The 22,425-nt window shown below is 43.7% G+C and overlaps 1 protein-coding gene across 1 annotated transcript in view; it reads left to right on the forward strand.

Moving 5' to 3' along the window:
• Positions 1 to 22,425, forward strand: part of BRINP1 (BMP/retinoic acid inducible neural specific 1) — a gene marked incomplete at its 5' end in the record, with an annotated part of 57,900 nt that overhangs the window by 28,653 nt on the left and 6,822 nt on the right. The window contains one exon of the mRNA XM_007449799.1: positions 3,194 to 3,416. Coding sequence (XP_007449861.1) covers positions 3,194 to 3,416 — 223 coding nt within the window. The remainder of the gene's footprint in view (positions 1 to 3,193; positions 3,417 to 22,425) is intronic.

Genomic DNA, 22,425 nt, shown 5'->3' on the forward strand with positions numbered 1-22,425 from the left:
GGATCCTCCGAGACCGGGGCGGGAACCCGTGTCCCCTGCATCGGCAGGCGGACTCACAACCACTGCGCCACCAGGGAAGCCCGCGTTTCTGTTTTTAACACAACCTTATATCCCTTAAATCTATTACAACGTTAATAGATTGAGCTAAAGTGAGTAGTGATATTCCCGTGTTCTAGAGGAGGGAGGGTGTCAAGCCCCAGTGTCTTCCCCTGGGTTACGTAGTTAGTAAATGACAGCGCTGGTAATGGAATGCCTGATTCCAAATCCACTGGTCATAGCAGCTTTTGTAACTTATCAATTCTACTTTACCTACCCCCAGGCCTCAGTTCCCTCATCTGATAAATGAGAGGGCATGTTTGTGTTTTTAATATTTGAATTTATTTAAATCTTTAGCCAAGAAACCCTTTGATCAAACAAAATCTTACCTTGGAGCCACTGTGTACCACAGATAAAAGCTGAGCTGTAGAGCGCTGTGTTTGAAAACCACTGGTTTCCGTGATCTCTAGGCCTCCCACCAGTTCTGGGAGCGCAGAATGCATCCATGATTCTGCTCTCACAGGGTCATCGAGTGGAGCTGTGATGCCTTAGGAACCTGCACCCATTAGTCCATTTAAAATCCTGGGAATCCACGAAAGAGGAGAGGTTCATGATGGAAATGTATTATGATGATTATTTGGCCTCAAACAAAAGAAGCATTTGATAAAATGCTTTTGAAAAGAGATTCTACTGATTGCTAAAAAGCAGAGGGCGGTGTAGGCTGTGTGCACAAGTAGTAGGGATCCCTAGCACAGAATCCTTATTCCCAAGGAAGAGAAGCCACTTTGAGTGGGTGGGTGTGGGAGGAAATGCAGAAAGCTGAGATGCTGCAGGTTAAGCTGAAAAGGCCACAGAAATGATTTCTGTGTCACGATTGTCTCTCCACAAAAGCACACCTTTCCTCTAGATATCCTGCACTCATCCATATGAAATGTCTGTACCCATGAAAACAAAGCCATCCATCCACACGTGTATGTGGCTTGTACATGTGTACTTTCCTCCTTTTCCTTTGCAACCCGTAACCTTAATGACTCAGCCCCAAGTAATTTGGAGGAATTCATGACTGGCCAAAGGTCAAAGCCATTGATTCCTTCATGGCTCGAGAGTTAGTGGTCACATAGGACCTAGTTTACACACATAAATGGGGGTCTACGCCTCCTTTATTGGGAGGGAACCCTTCTACTTTTAGTCAAGAAAATGAAATCATTTTCACTTTTTAATTAGGTGTTCGTATCTGACCCAAATTCTGGTTCTTTGAAAGGACTGTTATCTCCTCCGAGATCAACAGAGCCCTCTGCAGGATGAGCTGTGTGGCGGGGAGAGCTGGACTGACCAAAGCAGCAGCGTCATTAGGGCCAGTCCCCTGCCCTCAGCCAGCCCACTGAGTAAATCCATCAGTACCGTCGTGTGTATCCTCCCAATCTTACACAGCCGTCCACTCAGCACCTTGTGGATATCGAAAACTATTTAGGCAGACAGCGTCTCTCAAGATTTGAATTAGATGCTCTTACTGACAGATGGGGAAACTGAGGCATTGAGAGAATAATGCTTATACAGCCATCCAAGGGTCAGGAATCAGTCTGAACTCGTGCATGTCTAACTGTCTATAACAAGGTTCCTGAGGAGTCAGAGACTCCTGTTTCAGCACCTTAACAGAAAACATATTAATATATTAAAAATATATATAGTTTTTTTCCTCTCAATTCACTGATCCTCTTTATGTGTTGAGAGTAAGTGTAATATGCTACATAAGAGCATAAGATTCGGAGCCAGTCTAGAGTTCTAATTCTACCATTTGCTGGCTGTGTGACCTTGGCAAGTTAATTAACTTCTCTGTGTCTTAGTTTCTATAAAAGGGGGCACTAAAAGCACCCACCTCGTACGTTTGCTGTAAAATCACTTATATATTGTAGACGTTTAAGCCTGACCCTGGTACTTATCGAGAGCTTTGAAGGCATTTTTTAGAAAAAAAAGAAAGCCTAATATACCTGAAATTTCCTTGTAGGTTTTATGGAAAGTATCAAGCTTCAGATATCTATAGACAGATGATTGCTAGCTAGCTAGCTAGATAGATGACAGATAGATGATAGATAGATATCCCAACCATTTAGCCTGTTTTTCCTGCAAAATGATCAACCCCTTAATTTTTTAACTTTCCCAATAGTTGAGTGGGGGATTGAGTAGGAGGTATTAGATCAGAAAACAACAGCTCAGGTTTTAGTCCTGTCTCTTGTTACTCATGGACTGTTCTACCTTCAGAAAATGATATTCCCACTCGAGGCTTCAGTTTCTCCAAATGTAGAACAAGAAAGCTGACCTAGATAATTTCTTCTAAGGCTGTGTCACCTTGTAGCACATGCTGACATACTGAAACTCAGCATCACAAACTGAGGCAGAAATCTTCACCCAGGAGACCCAAGAGTTCGTCCCCATCTGGAGTTTCCCAAAATGTGACTTGATGTAAGGTGGTCCCAAAATATGACTTGATGTAAGGCGGTCCACACATGCAGCTTCCAATGAGAGTGGGGCACACAGTGGGGAGGGTGATCGATGTCAGTTCTCTGTCGATCCTGAAGATTGCATCAAAGAGAATGTCTCAGTTGCTGCTAATATCCTTTCATATCTATCACTTGCTCCTTCCCTAAATTTCAAAGTGAGAGCAGGCACAGGGGTTCAGTCATTGAGCAGGCCACAGCGTTTGGCTAGAATTTATTAATATCATTTTCATTATATTTATTTTTACAGCTTTATTTTTATAGCTCCCGTTTTACCGAGGGCATTTGATAGTGATTCTCTACTTGGATTGGATAAGCATTTGTTTTAATTGATTCAAAGATAAGTACAAGTAAATATAAGTACAAGTGAATGTCATAAAGTTGGCATTCAAATGACAGAAGTTTGGGCAGCCCTGTCTGAGGCAAGGATGCGGGATGCAGGTTCACTCCTGCCGTAGCAAAGTAAAAGACCCGTCAATGAAAACACAGTGGCCTCTTCACTGCCTGCTAGGAGTGGAGCAGGCTAGTTCCATGTTTACAGGCCACCAACGAGTTGGCTTTATTGTGCGCCTGCTTTGCTTGTGGATGGGGCTAAGCATTTGCGCCTCAGATGGGGGCTGTGTCATGCTCAGCCCGCCTTCTTGGCCTTTGTCTCTTGCTAGATGAGTTTAAATCGTTCATGAAGCGTCTCCCTAGCAACCACTTCCTGACCATTGGGAGCATCCATCAGCACTGGGGCAACGACTGGGACCTGCAGAACCGCTACAAGCTCCTGCAGAGCTCCACGGAGGCCCAGAGGCAGAAGATCCAGCGCACTGCCCGCAAGCTCTTCGGCCTCAGCGTCCGCTGCCGCCACAATCCCAGCCACCAGCTGCCTAGAGAGAGGTGAGTGCTGGCCCACCTACCATCTCCGCAGGCTCAGACCTGGTGCAGGGGCACATGTACTACAGAAGAGGTATCTGGAGCTCATGGCCTTGCATGGTCCTGACCCACAGTTTTTCTGGATTGTCTCTGGCTTCTCCCCTACTGCCTCTGGCTGCACTGGATTTCTGTTTCCTGAAAATACCCTGAACTTTCAGCCTCTTGTAGTCTGTCTGATCCATCTGACAGATGAAGGAAATTAGCAGTAGCCCTGACTGCTAGGTGACATTATTCTGGTTGCTTAAATGTATTACCTAACTTGAAAATTACTTGGCAAAGCAGATTTTAGCATCCCCGTCTTAACGGTGAAGAAACTGGGTTAACTGATGAATCAAACAATTTATTGACTGAGGGCCTTTGCTCAGGGGCTGGAGTAGAGTGAAGCAAAGGAGGCACCTACCATGAAGGGAGCACTCCCTCCCCTGGTCACGTGAGGACAGGGTCCTCACCTGAGAGGGAGCGCCTCCTCAAGTGCCTACCTGCCTCGCTGGCCTCAACCTAGTGCCAGCCCTGCTCTCGATGTACCAGGTATTCTGAAGAATGATGGAGAACACAGGGGTGAACAAGCCAGACAGGGCTCATGCCTTCATAGCACCTAGGGTTTATCAACTCTGTCAGGGACCCACAGAGAAGGAGCTAGAATTCAGATCCAAGTCTCTCAGACTCCACTCTCCCAGGGCATTCATGAGCTACATCTGGGGGTTTTCTGTATTTGTGTCTCCAGGGTTTCCATGAAGGCATCATGGAAGAGCAGGAAAGCAGGCTTGGGGTCTATCCACCCTGTGTCTGCCAGAGTGCTGATGCTTTCATCTGTTTCATATTTGGGGATTCCACATTCAACTTTATTCAATGAAAATAGATCCACTCTTAAAAAGACTGAGGCTAAGTCATCTTCACTTAACAGATTCTGTGTCAGCCACATATTTTATCCACAGTTGCTACCCGCATTGTACAGATTAGAAAACTGAAGCTCAGAGAGGGCAAGGAATTGGTCCAAAACAGCAGTGTAAGTCAGTACTTCTCAATGGAGGTGGCTTTGTCTCCAGGGAACATTTAGAAAGGTCTGAAGACATCTCTGAGTGTCATAACACATGTGAGTGCTACTGCAGTCCCCACAACAAACAGTGATCTGGCCCCAAAAGTCAACGATGCTGATAAAAGAAGAGACAAGATACCCCGACTCTTTGACTCTAAGTACTGTGTTCTTAATCACCCTGCTCTACATGCACTCAAAATTTAAAAAGCACCAAACTCTTTAAAAAGTCCTCCTCTATCCCAACCACCCTCACCCAAGCACTCATTTTCCTCTCGATTTTCTAGACTCAGATCAAATGCTGCCTCCTTCAGGAAGTCTTTCCTGATTACACCAGCCAATATGGAGGGCCCCTTATTTTAAGTTCCCATTAACCTAAAACCCACACATTAGTCAGCAGATTTTCTTCTATTTCCCATAATAAAACCTCCTCCTTTTGCACTCGTCCATGCTCATCTCTGTTCTCCCCATTCCCCCCAACTTGGAGCCCCTTTCTTTTCATCTAGCTTGTGATCATTGTGAAACAAATGGAATTTCAGCCGGCAGTGGCTTAATTCTTGAAATGCTGCAGAACCAGGGACTAGGAAAGGGGCCCAGTCACAGAATAGCTCCCTTGTCATCTGTGACAATTGCCCAAACTGCCACCATGAGTGAGGGTCTGAAGTGGATTCCATTTAGACCCACTGAGCATCAGTCACGTGACCTGCACCGGGCACTGGGGGAGATTCGGAAGTGAGCACGGTAACAGTGCCGTGAAAGATGTCTCTTAAAGGAGTGAGGAGATCTGTTGGCAGTCGGGAAGAACTCCCCACATATAGTAGCTTGCTAGGGCCGCCATAGCTAACTACCACTGACTGAGTGGTTTAAACAACAGAAATATATTATTTCCCAGTTGTGGTGCCTGGAAGTCTGAGACTGAGGTATTGGTTATTCCTGAGGCCTCTCTCCTTGGCTTGTAGCTGGACATCTTCTCCCTGTGTCTTCACAGGGTGTTTTCTTTCTGTGTATCTGTGTCCTAATCCTCCTTTCTTATAAGGACACCAGTCCTATTGGGATAGGGCTCACCTCAATGACCTCATTTTAACTTAATTACCTCTTTAAAGACCTTATCTCCAAATAGAGTCACATTCGGAGATACTGTGGGTGACAATTTGAATGTATGGATTTTGGGGGGATATAATTGAGCCTAGACACCACAAGAGGTGGCTTTTGATCAGATGCCTAAGTGAAGAAATGGTGCATCCCCAGGCTGACCACACTGGCTGTGCACCTGGGCAAAAGAGTTCACACTTAACCATTACCAGACTTTAAACAAAAGCACCTGTCAGTGTTGCTGGTTGTCACTCCAGAGAATGAAGTGGAAAGTCCAGAAGCCCAAAGACACGGGGAAGACACATTAATTAAAGGTGAGCAGAGTGTCCAGGGCACAGAGTATAGAGCACCATTGAGCACACTGGGTCTAGGGAAGGCTCAGGAGGGCTCCAGAGGAGAGAGGAGCTGGCCAGGCCTTAGAAGGGAGGAAGGAGGGACAAAATCGGGTGACGGGAAGAACACAGAACAGAATCGGCGATTGGATGAGATTGCACCCTAACCTTAGCAAGCTGTGGACCTTGAGCAGGTCGCCTCACTATTCTGAGTGCAAAACCTGTCCACATCTGTAATTTGCTCTTCCTCTGCAAGGCACAGACAGCTAGAAATACCCTGCCACCGCTGGGACCTGCAAAGAAAGAACTCGCAGTGTTGTCATCTCTCCTCCTGAGATGAGAAAACTTGCCCTAATCATTACATCCCTCCTTCACTCACCTGGAGAGGGTGCCTGGAATTCCGCTTTGGCATGTCACTCAATTATATTCATTTAGTATGTATTGGGTACTGGGGTGGGCAGGGGACATAGAAATGCAGCTCTGTGCTGATTTGTCTGAAGCCTTCCCAGGAGAACTGAACCTCCTTGCTGGCTGTGGGCTGCTTCCTGCCATCTGAACCAGAGGCTTTAATGAGCGTTTCTCACACCAGCAGGCAGGGCACCTCCCTGCCACGGAGCAGTGTCAGACAGAGGTGCTAACGCTGGGGACCGTGGGCCACCTGAGCTGAGCAAGCTGGAATTTGCAAATGAACCACTTGCTCTGCTGCGATTTGTCTGTGTCCTGGGCTCCATGGGGGCTGAGTCCACCAAGCAGATGCCATCACCTGTGTCAAGAAGGGTGGCATTGTTGGGTGGGGGTGGGAGAGGGAAAGAGCCTGGGTCTTTAGCAGCACACGGACTGGATCCAAATCCTGGCTCCGTTTACTAGCCACAGGGCTTTATGTACCTCATTTGCAACGTGGGAGAATTACGCTAGCCTTCAGATTAAGTATGAGGATTAAGATTTTAAAATTCAAAAAGCCTGACTCAGTTAATAGAGAGTTGTCACTTAGTGCGGGTTTCCCCCACAATCCGAAAATAGAGCTTTTCTGTGAAACCTTTCATAAGCTGAAATGCCATAAAGCAAAGAAGCAATTACCTTTTTTCATAAAAGCTAAAATCCTTGGATTTCTTTAGGTTAGTGAAAACATGTCTCTTGTAAGATCTTTTGTAAAAGCGAAGTGGCATAAAGCAGACTTTTGAAAAGCAGGGGACACCTGTATATGGATTCTAAAGATCAGGCACTGTTCTAAGCATCTCATGTGAATTAACTCACTTCCCCCTCACTGCAACGTTACAGACTAGGTCCTCTTACTATTTCTGCTCTACAGATAAGGGAACTGAGGCACAGACAGTTTAATAATGTACCCAAGGGCAATAAATATTATTTTATTGTTACTTCAAAGAGGTGTTTACCTATAAAATCTAGTGAGAAGTCAAATATAGATAATTGGTTTGAAGGCATACTGGGACTTTAATATTGAGCTGGATGGCCAAAGGGGGTTTCTGCTTTTCAGTTGTTGCCAAACAATTCACCCAAGACTTCTGGGCTCAAAACAACACTTATTATCGACTCTCAGGATTCTGTAGACTGACTGGGCACAGCTGGGGCTCCCTCAGGTTGGCTGGGGCTGGGGTCACAGGGGGCCTTGACTGGACGTCCAAGATGGCTCACTCCCAGGGCTGGCAGGATGCTGGCTCTACACGTAACCTCTCCAGGTGGCCTGGGCTTCTTGAAACACGACAGCGTCCTGAGACTAAAAGGAAACGGTAAGGCTTCTTACAGCTTAGCTTTGGAAGTCAGAGAGTATCACTTCCACCATATTCTATTGGCCAAAAGCCCAGCCCAGGTTCAAGCGGGTGAATACTGGGGGTTGTGGGTCACTGGGGGCAGAGGGAATCTCTTTGGAGATTAAGCACCACAGGATAAATTGAGTATAATTGGAGGTAGAGGTGACTATCCTATATATGGGGCAAATAAGATGAATGATAATAATAATCACAATCACAGAGCAATAACAAACACTTAACTGAGCAGCTATTATAATAGGCAATAGAGCTGGCTATGTATGCCTGGGTTCAAATCCCAGATTTATTGCCTGCTCACCTTATAACCCTGGGGAAGTTACTACCACCTTTGAGCCTCAATTTTCTCATCTATAAAATGAGGCTAATAATAGTGCCAATCTCATAAGGTTGTTCTGAGGATTAAATGCTTGAACCCACATAAAATGTTTAGAACAGGGCCTGGCACATAGAAAACACTCGATACATGTTAAGCTATTTTTCTTATTTTTACCAGGCACTGATTTTGCATACAAATTGCTTAGCCCACAGTAATATTCAGTGAGTCTGAGTGTTGATGATAATGATGACGTGTAGTTTTTTCATCTAATCTTCACATTATCTCTATGAAGTGGATGCGATTGGATTTGTTTTACAGGTAAGGAAACTGACGAGGCAGAGATGGAATTAACTTGTCCAAGGTCACAGGGCAGATAAGCAGCAGGATTGGAAGGGTCTTGCTGACTCCATGGGCGGGTGTGGCGGTCAGGAGCCCTGCGCAGGCTCTAGGAGGCGAGCAGAAGCAGGAGAGGCGGCTGCTCTGGGTTGGGGCACCTTGGTTTCAGTGTAGGATGATGTCACAGGCAGGGTGAGCCCCTCACGGTCATGTGGGTGATGACAGACCAGGAGTAGAGTTTTCTAGACCCTAATGTAGTGTGCTGAGATTCAAGAAATGGCACCAGTTGTAGAGCCCTGAGTCAGCTCTGGAGCCCAGGCAGCCACATCAGACACAGCCCCTGTAAGTACAGAGAAGAGGTCAGGTTCAGTGCAGGTCAGCTTAGCAAGGAGCTCCTGAGAACTTACTCTGTGTGGGGCTCTGGAAGCATTACGTTAAATAAGACCCATCCCACCCCCAAGGGTCAGTGCTTGTTGGGATGATGGTAGCAGGATTAATTCCAGACCACACCTGCCAGATTGGGTTTCCATCACGTATTAGGTAATTTGGGGGGTCCCAGGGATACTGTGGTGGACTTCTTGTAGCTTGTGCAGGAGCCGGCCCTAGAGTCAGACCACTTCAGTGAGACAGGTCAAGGAAAGGCGGGACCCACAGGGAAGTTTCCTGTGGATTGTTTCGCTACCAGGATGTCCTTATGTTTTGCAGTTAAAAAGGCGGAAAGACTGGGAAGTGGGCTTTGAGTTTGGCCACTGTTACTAGACTTTCTGAACCTTGGTTTTCTCATCTGTGAAACAGGCAGCATAATTTCTTCTACCTGCCTCAGAGGGTCTCTGTGTGGCTCACCTGAGATGATATGTCTGCCAGCACTGTGTAAACTCTGAGTGCTCTGTGAAAGGGGGCTCTGCAAGCAGGGTGAACTTGGAATTAAATTCATCAGGAAGAGAATGGGGCTGAGTTTAGGTTCAAGGTAACACTCTAAGGCATTTCTCTTGCCCCGGGCACTGTCCTACACACTTTCACCTCATTTAATCATCATGACAACTCATCTGGCAGCATCAGCTCATCCCATGTTATGAATGGGGAAGTTTAAAATCCAGAGATGTTAATTGACTCGCTGAAGATTATACATCAAATAAGAGGCAGGATTCAAACCCTGGCAGAGTCCCTTCCCATAACATCTATGCTATTCTACCTGCCCCTGAGGCAGGATGATCCAAGGTGTTCAGATTACCTGCCTAAACTACAAACTGCAATGTGATGGAAATCACCTCTCATTGCAAAGGAGGGAAGGAAGCAGGGAGGGAGGGAGGAAAGAAAAGAGAGAGGGAGAAAGGGGAAAAAAGAGGAAGGGAGAGAGGGAGAGAAAAAAGAAAAGCACAAAATCAGCTTGAGCAGTGAATTCTGCTGGCTTCTGTGCAATTCCATAAATGTTTACTGACTACCTGGTCTCCCGTCCTATGCCAGACACTGTAAGACACTTAAAGATAGAGGCGAAGGGGTCTTTGCCTTCAAAGCATCATTATCTAGCCTCAGGATGTGCTTTTGAGAAGGACACTTGTTTGAACCAGAAGACCTGAGTTCAAGTCCCCCCACCTGGGCCCTGTGTGAGCCCGACTAAGTCCACACTGGGTCTGTAGCATGTATTCCAGAATGAGAACGCTGGGTGCAAAAAAGGAGCCTTGCAGGGGCAGGTACAGGCGGAGCAGAGAACAGGTGCCCCTCATCTTTAACCAGAGCAGCTCTTTAGCTGTTTTCTTTATGAGAATTCTGCATTAAAACTCATTTGGGAAAATCAGGTGATTTTTAAATTTTTGCTAAAACAATTTGAAAACAACTGGGCTCAGTTATCTCTGAGGTCCTTCCCAACTCCTAGGAGAAATATCACTCACAGAGAGCGACAGAGTAACTGTTCAACTCCAAAATATTGATACAAGAATAGAAATCGAATCTTTGAACCGTACTGCTTTCTGATAATGTTAGTCAATTTTCATGAGTAGCCTACAGTTCAAACTAAGACCGTTTGCCCCAAATGACAGTAGCCTTTTAGCTAAGCCTCCCAAAATCTACTCAAATCACTTTCCAATCTATGTTCCAGGAGGCCGTCAGAATTATTACTTAAGAAGCAAATTTGATCTCGACAGCCTTTGGTGACTAATCCCTGCTCTTAGGAGAATGGGCACACTCAAGATGACCTACAGGTCTGTCGTGATCTGGCCTCTGCCTGCCTCTTACTCTGTGTTTCACACCTCTTCTTGGCTCGCTCAGCCAACTCACTAATCTTTCAGTTCACTAGGTGTGCACACTCCTCCCACCCCATAGGCTTCACACAGGCTCTTCCCTGAAGCTTTCTTCCTTCTTTCTTATCTGCAATAGTATCTATGCATCCCTTCAGATCTCAGCTCAAAAGCCTGTGCTCCTTGCACTGAAAGGCTGTAGTATCAGGACTTGTTTAATATGTTTTCCTAGCAATCTGATTTCCCAAATGAAGCCCAAATCTCAGTTTACCACTGTACCTTTGTTTACCCAGTTATTAACACCTGTCTCTCCTGTGAGACCGTCAGCCCCATGTACGCATCTGAACCCATGTTGTTTTATCACTTTAACAGTATAACTTCCTAGCATGGTAATTGGCACACATTTTTTAAAATGTGCTCAATGAATGGGCAAATAAATTATTTTCTACTTGTAATGGGGTTCCCAAAACATGTTGACACAATATTTTAAAATTGTATGCATTGCCATACAAATAATTTACAAGTCTTTCACACACTACATTGCATGTGGTTTAAATTGTCTTCGTCATTTACAAAGGAAGGAACTAAGGCCAAAGGGAGTTGTGACGTGTTTAAGGTCACTCTGGGAATGTGTGAACAGAGCATGATTAAAATTCAGGCCCTCTGACCGTGACAGTCCAGGCAGTAAAATGGAAACTGCAAATTGAGATCATCTTTAGTTGACGTGTATCCAAATTCTGCAAGGATCTGTTGTTAAGTCCACTACTTTGGGAAATGCGCCCTAGTGGGAAAAAAGGACAAAAATAGACACTTCCAAGAGTTTACTAAATTCAGTGAGATGAAAAACAATTCCTAGCACCAACTAGGTGCTTAATGACAGTGTGATTTGATGTTTTTCCCCATACCCTGTCCCGATTTTTGTAGAGGTTACAGTATTGTAAGACAAAGGAGATTCATGGAACTTTAACTTGAGGGCAGGCAGTATAACTATTGGCATTTTTCCAATGACTCCTGGTCTTCGGTTTATTTTTACTTCTCATGTTCACATGGACTTGACCCAGCACCCGGGCTTTAGCCAGGCACAATGTAATTATGCATTGTTCAGATGAAGCTCTCTTGGGGGCATCCACCTCAGGCTTCAATCGTGGGGCCATAGCTTCTGAGCCCATGTCAGCTTTTTACAAACTTCCTGCTCCAGACAGCGTTTAATTGGTGTCTATGGAAAGAGTCCAGCTACCAGGATAATCGTTATCTCTATTATGAGAACCCTCAGTATCCACACTGATTTTGATTCTTCTCTCTGAACCCTATACTTACTTGCCTCTGGATTTAATCTCCACAGACTCCTGCTGGGGGGCAGAGGGGTGTGACTTCTTATCTTGTATTGAGCCGAAGTCAGTGTCAGTTTATTAGGCTGACAGTCCCTGCTCTCCCACTTATTAGATGCGTGACCTGAAAAAATCGCGAAACCTCCCTGAGCCCTGTGTTTCCTCATCTGTACGCTCAGGATAATAAGAAAAGCTACCCTATGGAGTTGATGTCTCAGTCAATTTGGATGCTATATGTGAAAACTCTTCATAACTTATAAAGAAATGCACAGATGCAATGTTAATATAATCAAGAGCACAGTTGTAGTAGATGCTAGATTTTTGATGAAGACACTATTTCTGCTTTTAAGACACAGATCTTTCCATTGGAGAAAATAATTCATGAGCCCAGCAAAATGTAATAACGTAGTAGAGAGGCAATGAAATTTCAGATGCTTAAGGCTTTAGACTCTGGAATCTGACAGACCAAGGTGTAGACTGCCATTTACTAACAATGGAACGTTGGTACAGTATTAAGTTATCTGAACTTCATTTTTCCAATTGACATGGTGGAGATAAAAATGATACCTACCATCGGAAAATCAATAAAAGAACATATATGCCACTTTTAGCACATAGTAAGAAGTCAAGCACAGGCTCCGTATCAGACAAATTTCAAAACCAATAATTTCTCAATTAATAGAAAAAGTTAAAATAAGGAACCCTAAAATGTATGCAATGCTGCACATGTATAAACACAATTTATTTTAACTTAAAATATATATTTCTTGGCCAGCCTTTTGAAGTAGGGCCAAAATCTTTTTTGAGGGTGTTTGTATAATATATTCCATTTGATGTTTTCCTGGCTTTCTTGCAGAAAGCACACCGGTAATTGTATAGTATTTCCCACTTTGGTTTACTCAAAGTGGAGCAATAGTTTAAAGACTCTTAAGAAGCCACCTACACGTTTGTAGATTTTTATGAGCCCTCCCAATCTTTTCCAGGTACTTCTCCTTTATTTAAATTGATGGCAATTCTTTCATCAACTGGTCTTTGTAGAATTTTCCCACGGAATTCAAATGAGTTCCCACAGAAAAAAGCTTGCATTTCATTGATTTTTTTGAGTTTTTTTTATTTCAAAAAGTTTAATTTTTTAATCGCTTTGGAAAAAAGGAGAGCAATAGTTAAATGGCATACTTAAAGCTAATTTGCTTACATCTTTAGTGTTTAAGCAAGTACAGTTTATAAGCGAATATTATTTCTCACCCTAGACATTTTTATGCTTTTGTGTAGCATTTTACAGTTATCGTCCAAACACAAAAATAGAGGTCTAAACATACTTTTCATAAAGTAGGAGACACATTCCTAGAATACTTTGGTCTCAGGAACATAATAGCAAATACAGCTGGCATAAGCAGGTTTGGGAACAAACAAAACGACTCTTGGTAAATGTGCTTGTAACTTGGAGGGACCAGAAGCACGTGGGCTTTGTAGGAGGGTAACCGACCCGCCATGACTATTCAGTGTGCCAGGAGCATCACACATCACTCTGATCAGATGGAAGGGAGAGTGTCATTTGTGTGCCAAGTCACTTACAGGCAGGTCAATTTCAGGAGCTTGTCCCGAGACAGCAGCTCTTATTCCTACTAACTCGCCACAATAATAATAAATAATGATAATAATTTAATGTATAATGACTATTTATTATGTACCAGGCACAGCTTTAAATACCTTACATAACTTACTCACTGAATCCTTACAACCACCCTGTAAAATAGATGCTGTTATGCTTCCCATTGTATAAACATGGAATTTGAATAGCAGTAAAGGTAAGGAAAGGAGAGAAATGTATTCCTGTCGGGAAGACTCTAAGAATCCCCTTTTCTCTTTGCCTGGATTATTCTATTCATCCTTTAAATTTCAGATCAAACCCCCATTTCTTAGTGATGCTTGTCCTGACACACTGAACCAGGTTGCACTGTCAACAGTATGTCTTTACTGCATCCTGCGTGGAAGTTTTTTCTACCCCCTGGCACGTTTGCAATTGTGTGTTTAATCCTAGACTTCCCCTACTTGACGACAGATTCTGTGAGCGCAGGGATTCTGTTTTTCTTGTTCACCAGTGTATCCCCCCCCCTGCCCCCCCCCCCCCGCCAGTAACAGGTAAAGTGCCTGGCATAGAATGACACAGCATTTGCTGAACTGAAGTGAGGGACCATTTGAGGTGGATGTTAAGCGATGATGATGCTTTGAACTTGGGGTAGAGAGAATGTCTACCATTTAAGAAAGCAACAGATACTTAGGATGAATTGAATGTGAGACTAATTTCATCCAGAAATGCGAAATCAGAAGAGCAGAGAAAGCACGTAGATCAAGATTGAGTGCATGGGCTTGGGAACCAGACAGCCTGGGGTAAAATCTTGGTGAGTTGTATGCTGGAGCTGTTGACTCATCTGTAAAATGAGGATAATAACAGTACTTTCTCCCCAGAGTCATTGTGAGGGTTACCCAAGAAAAAGATATACAGTGTTCTTAGCATATAATAAATGGTCAACAAATATTAAATAATTGTCCTTATTGTTGTTGAATAAGATTAGAGAAGTATTTTGAAATGAAATTATGGAGGGATTGAATACCTAGCTGTGGAGTTTGTATATTATCATTTAGGTGATGAGTAGCCATTGGAAAAAATATATAAAGAATGCACTTAGGGAGTGCTCTCTGGTAGCCATTCCAAATATGAACTAGAGAATCAATGGACTCGCTCTCCCAGGTGTAAAAGGATTCAGTGTCTCTTTCCTGTGTTGACATGAGCTTTACCACAGATCTGTGGGTTAGGGCAGTGGTTCTCAAGCTGGCGCGGGCATCACCGTCACCAGGAGGGCCTTTTGAACACAGATGGCTGGACCCCACCCCAAGGTTTCTGATTCCTTATGTAGGTCTGGGATGGGTCCCAGGTCCCAGGTGATACTGATATGGCTGGTCTGGGGACCGAACTAACCTTGGATTAGAAGCCTCTCTTCACTGCCATAAATATGATCTCATCTCACAATATGTGCACTTGGTCAAAGCCAGGCAAAAGTTAAGTTCCCTTGAGGGAACTGATAGGATATTGGGAAGGGGTGAAGGGATGGAGGGAGGGGAGGAAGTGGTGTCTTTGATTGAATAAGTTTAGGAAATGTTGAATTTAAAAACAAATTAAATAGAGAAGGGGTCATATGCATCTTTTTTTAAACTTGTTTGGCCATAGGACCATTCTTTTTGAATTCTTTTTAAGGGATTGGGTTCCTCAGCACACAGCCTTGGAAAAGAATGATTTACTCCAGGTTAAGAGGCAATGACCCAGATTATTTGGTGTGCTACCACACGTTGTGATTTCCTGACAATAGAGATCCTCATCCTTCAGCCAGACTTCTTGGAGTTGAGTTTCCAACACCTCTGCTTAAACAGATGCTAATGGCTCTGTATCCCAGCAGGTAGAACTCCTGCTGAGAGGTGGCAAGACTGCTAACCAGCAGCGGCCAAAATAACAGCAGGAAGGTACTCAGTCTCTGGTATAATTAGGGAATAAATTTACCTCATTTGGCTTAGATATATTCCCAATTCTAAAAAGTAAACTATTACTAAGACAAATACCTTATGTATAAGACAGATACCTTATGTATAGATTATTTTATTTTGCAAAGGGCTGATTGTTATAATAACCTGGGGGTTGGGCGGAGCTAGAACAAGGATTAGACTCCCCATGTACAGGTGAGAAAACTAAGGCTTACAGAAATTAATGACTGGTCCAACGTTATGAAGTAGTACCCCTTCTTCTGTTGCCATCCTATATAGGCATAGCCCTTTGTTCTTGTCAAAGAATATGTACATTAATATTTATACTGAATCTTCATTCATTTATCCATGCATTCCTTCATCCAGCAGATATTTAGTGATCTCCTACTAAGTGCCAGGCATTATGCATGAGGTCTTGGTAGATGGTGAATAAGACAGGGGTGCCTCCGTTTACAGAGATCTTGAGCTCTAGCAGTTAAAAGAAAAATGGCACAGGACTGGGCCTGCACCTGTGCTTTACCTTAGGAATCTGAAGCTCAGGAAGGTTAAATGGCCTAAAATTACAAAATCATAAAATGTCATGGCTGTCAGGGAACCTAAATGATCATCTAATCGATTCCTGTCATTTTATTAAAGAATAAAATAGAACAGAGTGTGTCTTGGCCAGAGTAACTATACTGGTTGAAAGCAATATGCATTTATTATCTTTCAGTTTCCATGGGTCAGGAGGCTGGGCCTGGTATAGCTGGATCTTCTGCTGATGTCTCACAAGCAGAAATGAAGATGTCAAGAACCCACTTCAAAGCTCAGTCTGGTGGTTGGCAGAATTCACTTCTTTATGGTTATAGGACTGAGGTCATTTTTCCCTTGCTGGTCATTGGCCAGACTTCACTCTTAGCTCCTAGAGGCTATTCTCCAGTCCTGGTACATGGACCACTCCATCTTCAAAGGAACAAAGGTGCAGCAAGTCTTTCTCAGGCTTTGGATCTCTCTGAATTCTCTTTCTGCCAACGGCCAGAGAAAACTCTCTGCTTTCAAAGGGACACCTCTAATTAAATTAGGTTCACCTAGATAATCTCAGTATCTTTACATCAACTGTGCCAAATAACAGGACACAGTCTTGGGAGTGATATCTCACCACATCCACAGGTCCTGGGGGTTAGAGCCTGGAATCTTGGGGAGGGAGGACATTTTTCAAGTTCTGCCTGGTACAGTTACATAGCTTGGTAGTAATGGAAGGAGGAAGAGAGATCCTGAGTTCTCTCTGGGGGCTCATGGTATGTAATAGTTTGAATATCTATTGCTGTTTAACAAATTGACCCAAATTTAGGGCCTTAAAGCACCAATCGTTATATTATGCTCATGATCTATGAGTCGGAAATTTGTGCCAGAAATGGCTGGGCAATTCTTCTGTTCCACATGAGGCTACTCGAAGTCACTCATTGGTATTTAGGTGGCAGCTGGGCTGAGCTGGAGGTTCTAAGAGAGCTTCACTCGCATATCTGGTTCCTTAGCAGAGATGAGCAAAAGGCTGGGCTCAGCTGGGCAGCTGTCTCTCTTCAGGGTCTCTTCATGTGGTCTCTCCAGCAGGGTGGTCAGCCTGCTTATAAGTGGCCTCAGAGCTCTAAGGGGGAGTTTTCCAAGAGACAAGAAGTAGAAGCTGCTGCTGAGTCCATAAACTAAGTGAATCACTTCTGCCTTAACTGTATTGGTCAAAGGAGTGGTGGAATCTGCCCAGATTCAAGGGAGGGGAACAGAGGTCTCCTGTCTATGGGAGGAGTGTCAAAGGATCCGTGGCCACCTGCCACGTGGGTTTGTCATTTGTTTTTTTTTCCATTGTGATACATTTTAGTACAGAGGTTAGTGCACTCTTCAGAGACCTTATGAAGAAATATCTTGTAATACAAAATTGCCCTTTTGAACCTTTGTCAATCAAGACAAAGTTTGTTTTAGCGGATTTATCGTGTGGTTTATGCCCCTTGCAACATGCTTCGGCCTAGGTACATGTTTTGTTGTTGTTCTTATTGCCTTGTTTTGTTTTCTTGGAAGCTGGTTAAAGGGAGAGAATATTCCATAATATAAGTTTTATTATTTGGTGGGGATGCCAGAAGTGGGAAGGAAGGGGTTTCTGCCAGTTGCAGAGCATTCCAGTTATGGATTAATCTCAGGCATGCACTCTGGAATGCGGAAATAACCATCATATCAGACCCACTGTGAGAAGAACCTGCACCAAAGTCCCATTGATCACCTGACCCCCCCCCCCATAAACACCTGTGCTGATCAGGAGACCACAGTGACGTATTGTGTCTCCTAGAAATACTACCAGTTCAAAGCCAGTGTCCAGTAATCCTTGAAAAGTATGAATATTTCCTTTCCCCCAATGCACAGTCACCCAGGTGAAAGGCTGTCGGTGCCCTTGGGAGAGGTTGGGGAAAGATGAATGGTCTACATTTGTGGCTTTGTGTAGGGTCCTTCCTTCCTCAAGGGAAAGATTCAGCCTCTGGGTTTCCAGGTACTATTTGTGTGACCTCAGGCAAGTCACATAAGCTCTCTGTTTCCCGTGGACTAAGCCTTGTCTAGGCATCATTCCACTCCAGAATTCTGAAAATCTGCCACGCTAAACACACAGACAGCTCCACTTACCAGAGTTAATTGCTACTTTGACAGTCCCTGACCTACTGATGTGTGTGTGTGTGTGTGTGTGTGTGTGTGTGTGTGCGTGCACATGCACGCACAGGTGCACGCACCCTGGGAGGAGGGGGCAAATTCGTGGCAAGGACCTATTCTGAGTGTGTACTAAATTGTCCTATTGAGGAAGAGGTACAAGCCAACAGATAACCCTAGGCTAGCTCGGGGCAGCCTGCTGTCAGTCACAGAAGCCTAGAAGTACCCTCCCAGCCATGGGGCAATGAAGCTTTCAACTAAGAATATCTTGTGCATTTCTTTTCTCTTTACGGAGGTAAAGAAGGCAGTAAGGTCCAACCCCATGGCAACCCAAGGATGCACAATCAGGGTGAGGGGCAGGGAGTTGCGTGTCGGCAGCTGAGCTTCACCATGAGTGATACGCAGGGTTTGTTCAACTCAGTGCTACCAGGGATGTCTCCATGCCCACCCCTGTTTGTCATTGTACATTTGTAGCAAGTAGGGAATTGACTCCCTTGGTTGACGTGAGGCAAGAAAATAAGTATCTCCAGACCCTTTTTGTTGTTTTTATGTTTTCAGGTTTTTTTTTTCTTCCCTGGGGCTCAGAACTGGCTTCCTGTTCAGAACAGAATCTAGAGGCTTAGAGGATTGAGTCAGAAATAGAACTAATTTCTTACAATTTCTGTAGCTCTTTATCCTCTTTAGCACCATTTCCCTATGCTCCTACCCACCTCCACCCTCCAAATCGACCAACAAACTCACACCCGGGTGAGTTGTAATCTTAGTGATGTGACAGCTCACTGGTGACCTTCAGGAAGTCACGTCACCTCTCTGAGCCCAGTTTTTCATATCCTTAAAAATCCTTGATACCCCTCAACCCAACCTATGACAGAAAAGTCGTGAGGTTCTAAATCAGAGAACCAAACAGGAGAGCTTTAGAAAGTTTAAAAGTGATATAAAAATGTAGCATATTGCTGCCTTAATAGTGTTTTTCTGGTTGTTTTAAAGGACGATTTTTGGGGGGTAAATGTTTTATGGAAGCGTTCGAGATATATAGCAAGTGAAAATATCGTTAAGGGTACAGCAAGATGAATTTTCACAGAATGAATTCCCACATGCAACCAGCACTTAGATCAAAGAACGGGGCGTTATCAGCAGTGCAGAAACCCACTGTGTCCTCTTCTGATACCATCAGCCTTCTCTCCCAGGGAATTATGCCTCTCATGGCTACACACACTGTAGCTCAGTTTTTCCTCTCTTTGCGCAGTGTGGCCCCTTTGGTATCTGGCTTTTTTCACCTTTCATTCTTCTGTGAAATTCCTTCATATTGTTTTGTGTGGTTTGGGCACATTCATTCTCAAGAGTATTCCACTGTGTTTCGAGACATCCATTCTACTGCGGTGGTCATTTGCACAGTCTTCAGATTGGGGCTGTGACAGAGAGTGCTGCTGTCTTCCACACGTCTTTGAGTGGACTTCTCTGTGCATTTTTGTTGGGTATCTACTAGGGACGGGATTGCTCAGCTTTACGGATGCTTCAGTAGTTAATTCCACTTCCCCAAACTTGCTGAACGAATGATCTCTCTTGCAGGTAGCATAGGAGAGTTTTGATTGTTCCACATCCTTGCCCATACTTAGGGTTTCTCATCCTTTTCATTTTTATTTCAGCCATCCTGCTGCAGAAGTGTCCCATCGCAATTTTAATTGGTGCGGGGTCCTGATGACTAGTAACGGGGAGTTTCATGTGCTTGTTAGCCTATTGAATATCCTCTTTTATGACATGCCCGTTCATATCATCGTTACCAGTTGCCTACTTTCCCGTTCGGTCTTTTTTTTTTTTTTTTTTTTTTTTTTTTGGGAGACAAATCACATTTATTAAACAGTTTAGTGAGAACCTTCTGAAGAAAAATATAAATTGTGATGATTGCATCTACTCTGGTTTAAAGAGACCCAGGAAGGAGTGGCAAAGTCAGGCAGCATGAAATGCCTTTGAGTAGCCCAGCATCCAGCCAGTGTAGGAGTTATTTATGTACTATAAATATAGTCTTTGGGTAAAGATATTGCAAATATATTTTCTAACTAACCCTTCTAACTAAGGGTTGTCTTTTCACTCTTTGAATGGTATCTTTTGATTCATGTGTTTTAATCCTAATATATCCCTATTAATCAACATGTTTTTTTCCTTTATGGTGAGCTGTGTTAAGAAATCTTTGACTACTCCGATGTCATAATGATGCTCCTCTGTGTTTTCTTCTAAAAGGTGTTTTGTTGATGTTATTATTTTACTTTTCACATTTAGATCTGCAATCCATCTGTTAATGATTCTGGGGTATAGAAGAGATTAAGTATCAATGAGAGATTTTGTTGTTGTTGCTGTTTTAATATCAATATTCAGTGGACCCAACAATATTTATTGAATTCTTTCCCTGGATTTTTAAATCTATACTTATTTCAAAGGGACCATTTTCTTTGGGAGCTCAAGAGGAACACAATAGTTTGTTTTCATGAGAGACAGTGTGTACCTACCTATGTTAGAAGCTCTACATACATTATCTTATCTGATCTTCAAAACAATCCTGCAAGTAATGTATTATTATTCCATTCTGTAGTTGAGGAAACTGAAGCTTAGAAAGGACGAGCAATTAGCTCAAGGTGAAGTAATGAGCGGAGCTATGATTCAATACCCCATCTTTTCTGACTCCAAAGCCCACATCTAGCTCTTTCTTCAAGCATCATGGTGACAGCATTCATTAGAACTGTGGAGGGTGAGTGACTAGGGAGACTAGGACATTAAGCTATAATCAACTGGGCTGTTGTAGTAACTGAGAGGAATATTTTTACCTGAGAGGAATATAAAACACAGTTTTCCTTTGCCCTCAGTAATAATTATAGTTAATGGTCAATCACAGATAGCTTCCTTTCACTGCGAACCTCCCAGGAGCTTCAGGTATCTGATTCTCGTTCTGAAGGTAAAGTGTAACGTAGGTGTTACCTTTCCCTTTTGACAGATAAAGAAACTGAGGATCAAAGAGGTGAAATGATTTACCCAAGGTCAAATAGCGAGGTCAAATATCCACAACAAAATAGTGGTAGAGCAGATCCAGCATTTCCTTAACTGACTCCCGTGTCTAGTAACTGGCTCACCCCCCCGGCACTGCCCAGATCATTGATCTAGATGACCATCACTGTGCTTTAGGGTGAGGTCCGTTACACCTGGTTAGCCCCTTCTCACTCTCTCGCCTTTGGTCTGTGTGTCATTCTCCTGCCTGACTTCCGCCCAGGAAGAATAAAACCCTCTGGCAGCTCTCCACCTGGGAGCTTCCTGCCGCTTTTAGCATTTCTGTCAGCCCTAAAGACGCTTCTGGATCCTTCCTCCTTACCCTCAGCACATCCATGCCCCAAAGCAAAATGCTGAAATTGCACATGTGGTTGATGTTGCCTGTCACCTCCTTCCAGACACAGAGCTGTGTAATTTGCAAAAATTTTTTCATAATCCTCCCCAGTTACACTCCTGACAACCTAATTTTAAAGACCCCATCGGGTTTTCTCTTTGCTGCTCTTCCACTCCCCGCTTCTACCCTCTGCCTCTGCCTCCACCAATAAGACCTATTGCCTTCATTCCACAGTTCCAAACCAGAAAGCATCTTCATCGTGGCAAGGGACCACAAAATTCTTCTTTGGGTTTTTTCTTCCATCGCTATGAGCTGTTCCGTGAGGCTCTTTGACGTTATGTGAAGAACGGACAGAAGGAAGGAAAACAAACTATTAAGTCAATGATAGAAACTCAAGGAGGGGGATGATTAAAGCTAATTAGGAATCTGGGGGAAAATGATGAACACAGACTGGGTCTGATGGCCAGTTATAATTTACCCTAGCACATCCATAAATCGAGGCTTCTTTCAGTAGAGCCCCAAGCATTCTGACACCATTGATATATTCATCTTTTATCAGCACTATTCCTGTAACACACACACAACAGAGTCATACACAGCACACCCCCTAAACAGTGCATCATCAGAAACCTAAAAACAACTGTTTGTCTTCCCAGTCTAGTACTAGTCTCTGGTCTATAGAGTACACAGTTTGTAGCGTCTCACGGAATTAATAAAAGAATGATTGATTCAGAACTCTGATTTCATTTTTTAAACTTTCCTCTCCCTTTTAACTAAACACTCCTGGTAGGCAAATGGGACTTACGGATTATAGTTTTCTATCTTAGCCTAAATCTGTTCCCCCCTTTTCCTTGGCACTCGATTCCTATGATCTTCCCTAAAATGCCACTGGCCTGGCACTGCATTCCCGTCTTGGGCAAAACCTCCAATTAAAATCAGCAGGA

This window comes from Lipotes vexillifer, unplaced genomic scaffold, assembly GCF_000442215.2.
Source record: "Lipotes vexillifer unplaced genomic scaffold, Lipotes_vexillifer_v1.1 scaffold230, whole genome shotgun sequence".
Lineage (NCBI taxonomy): Eukaryota > Metazoa > Chordata > Mammalia > Artiodactyla > Lipotidae > Lipotes > Lipotes vexillifer.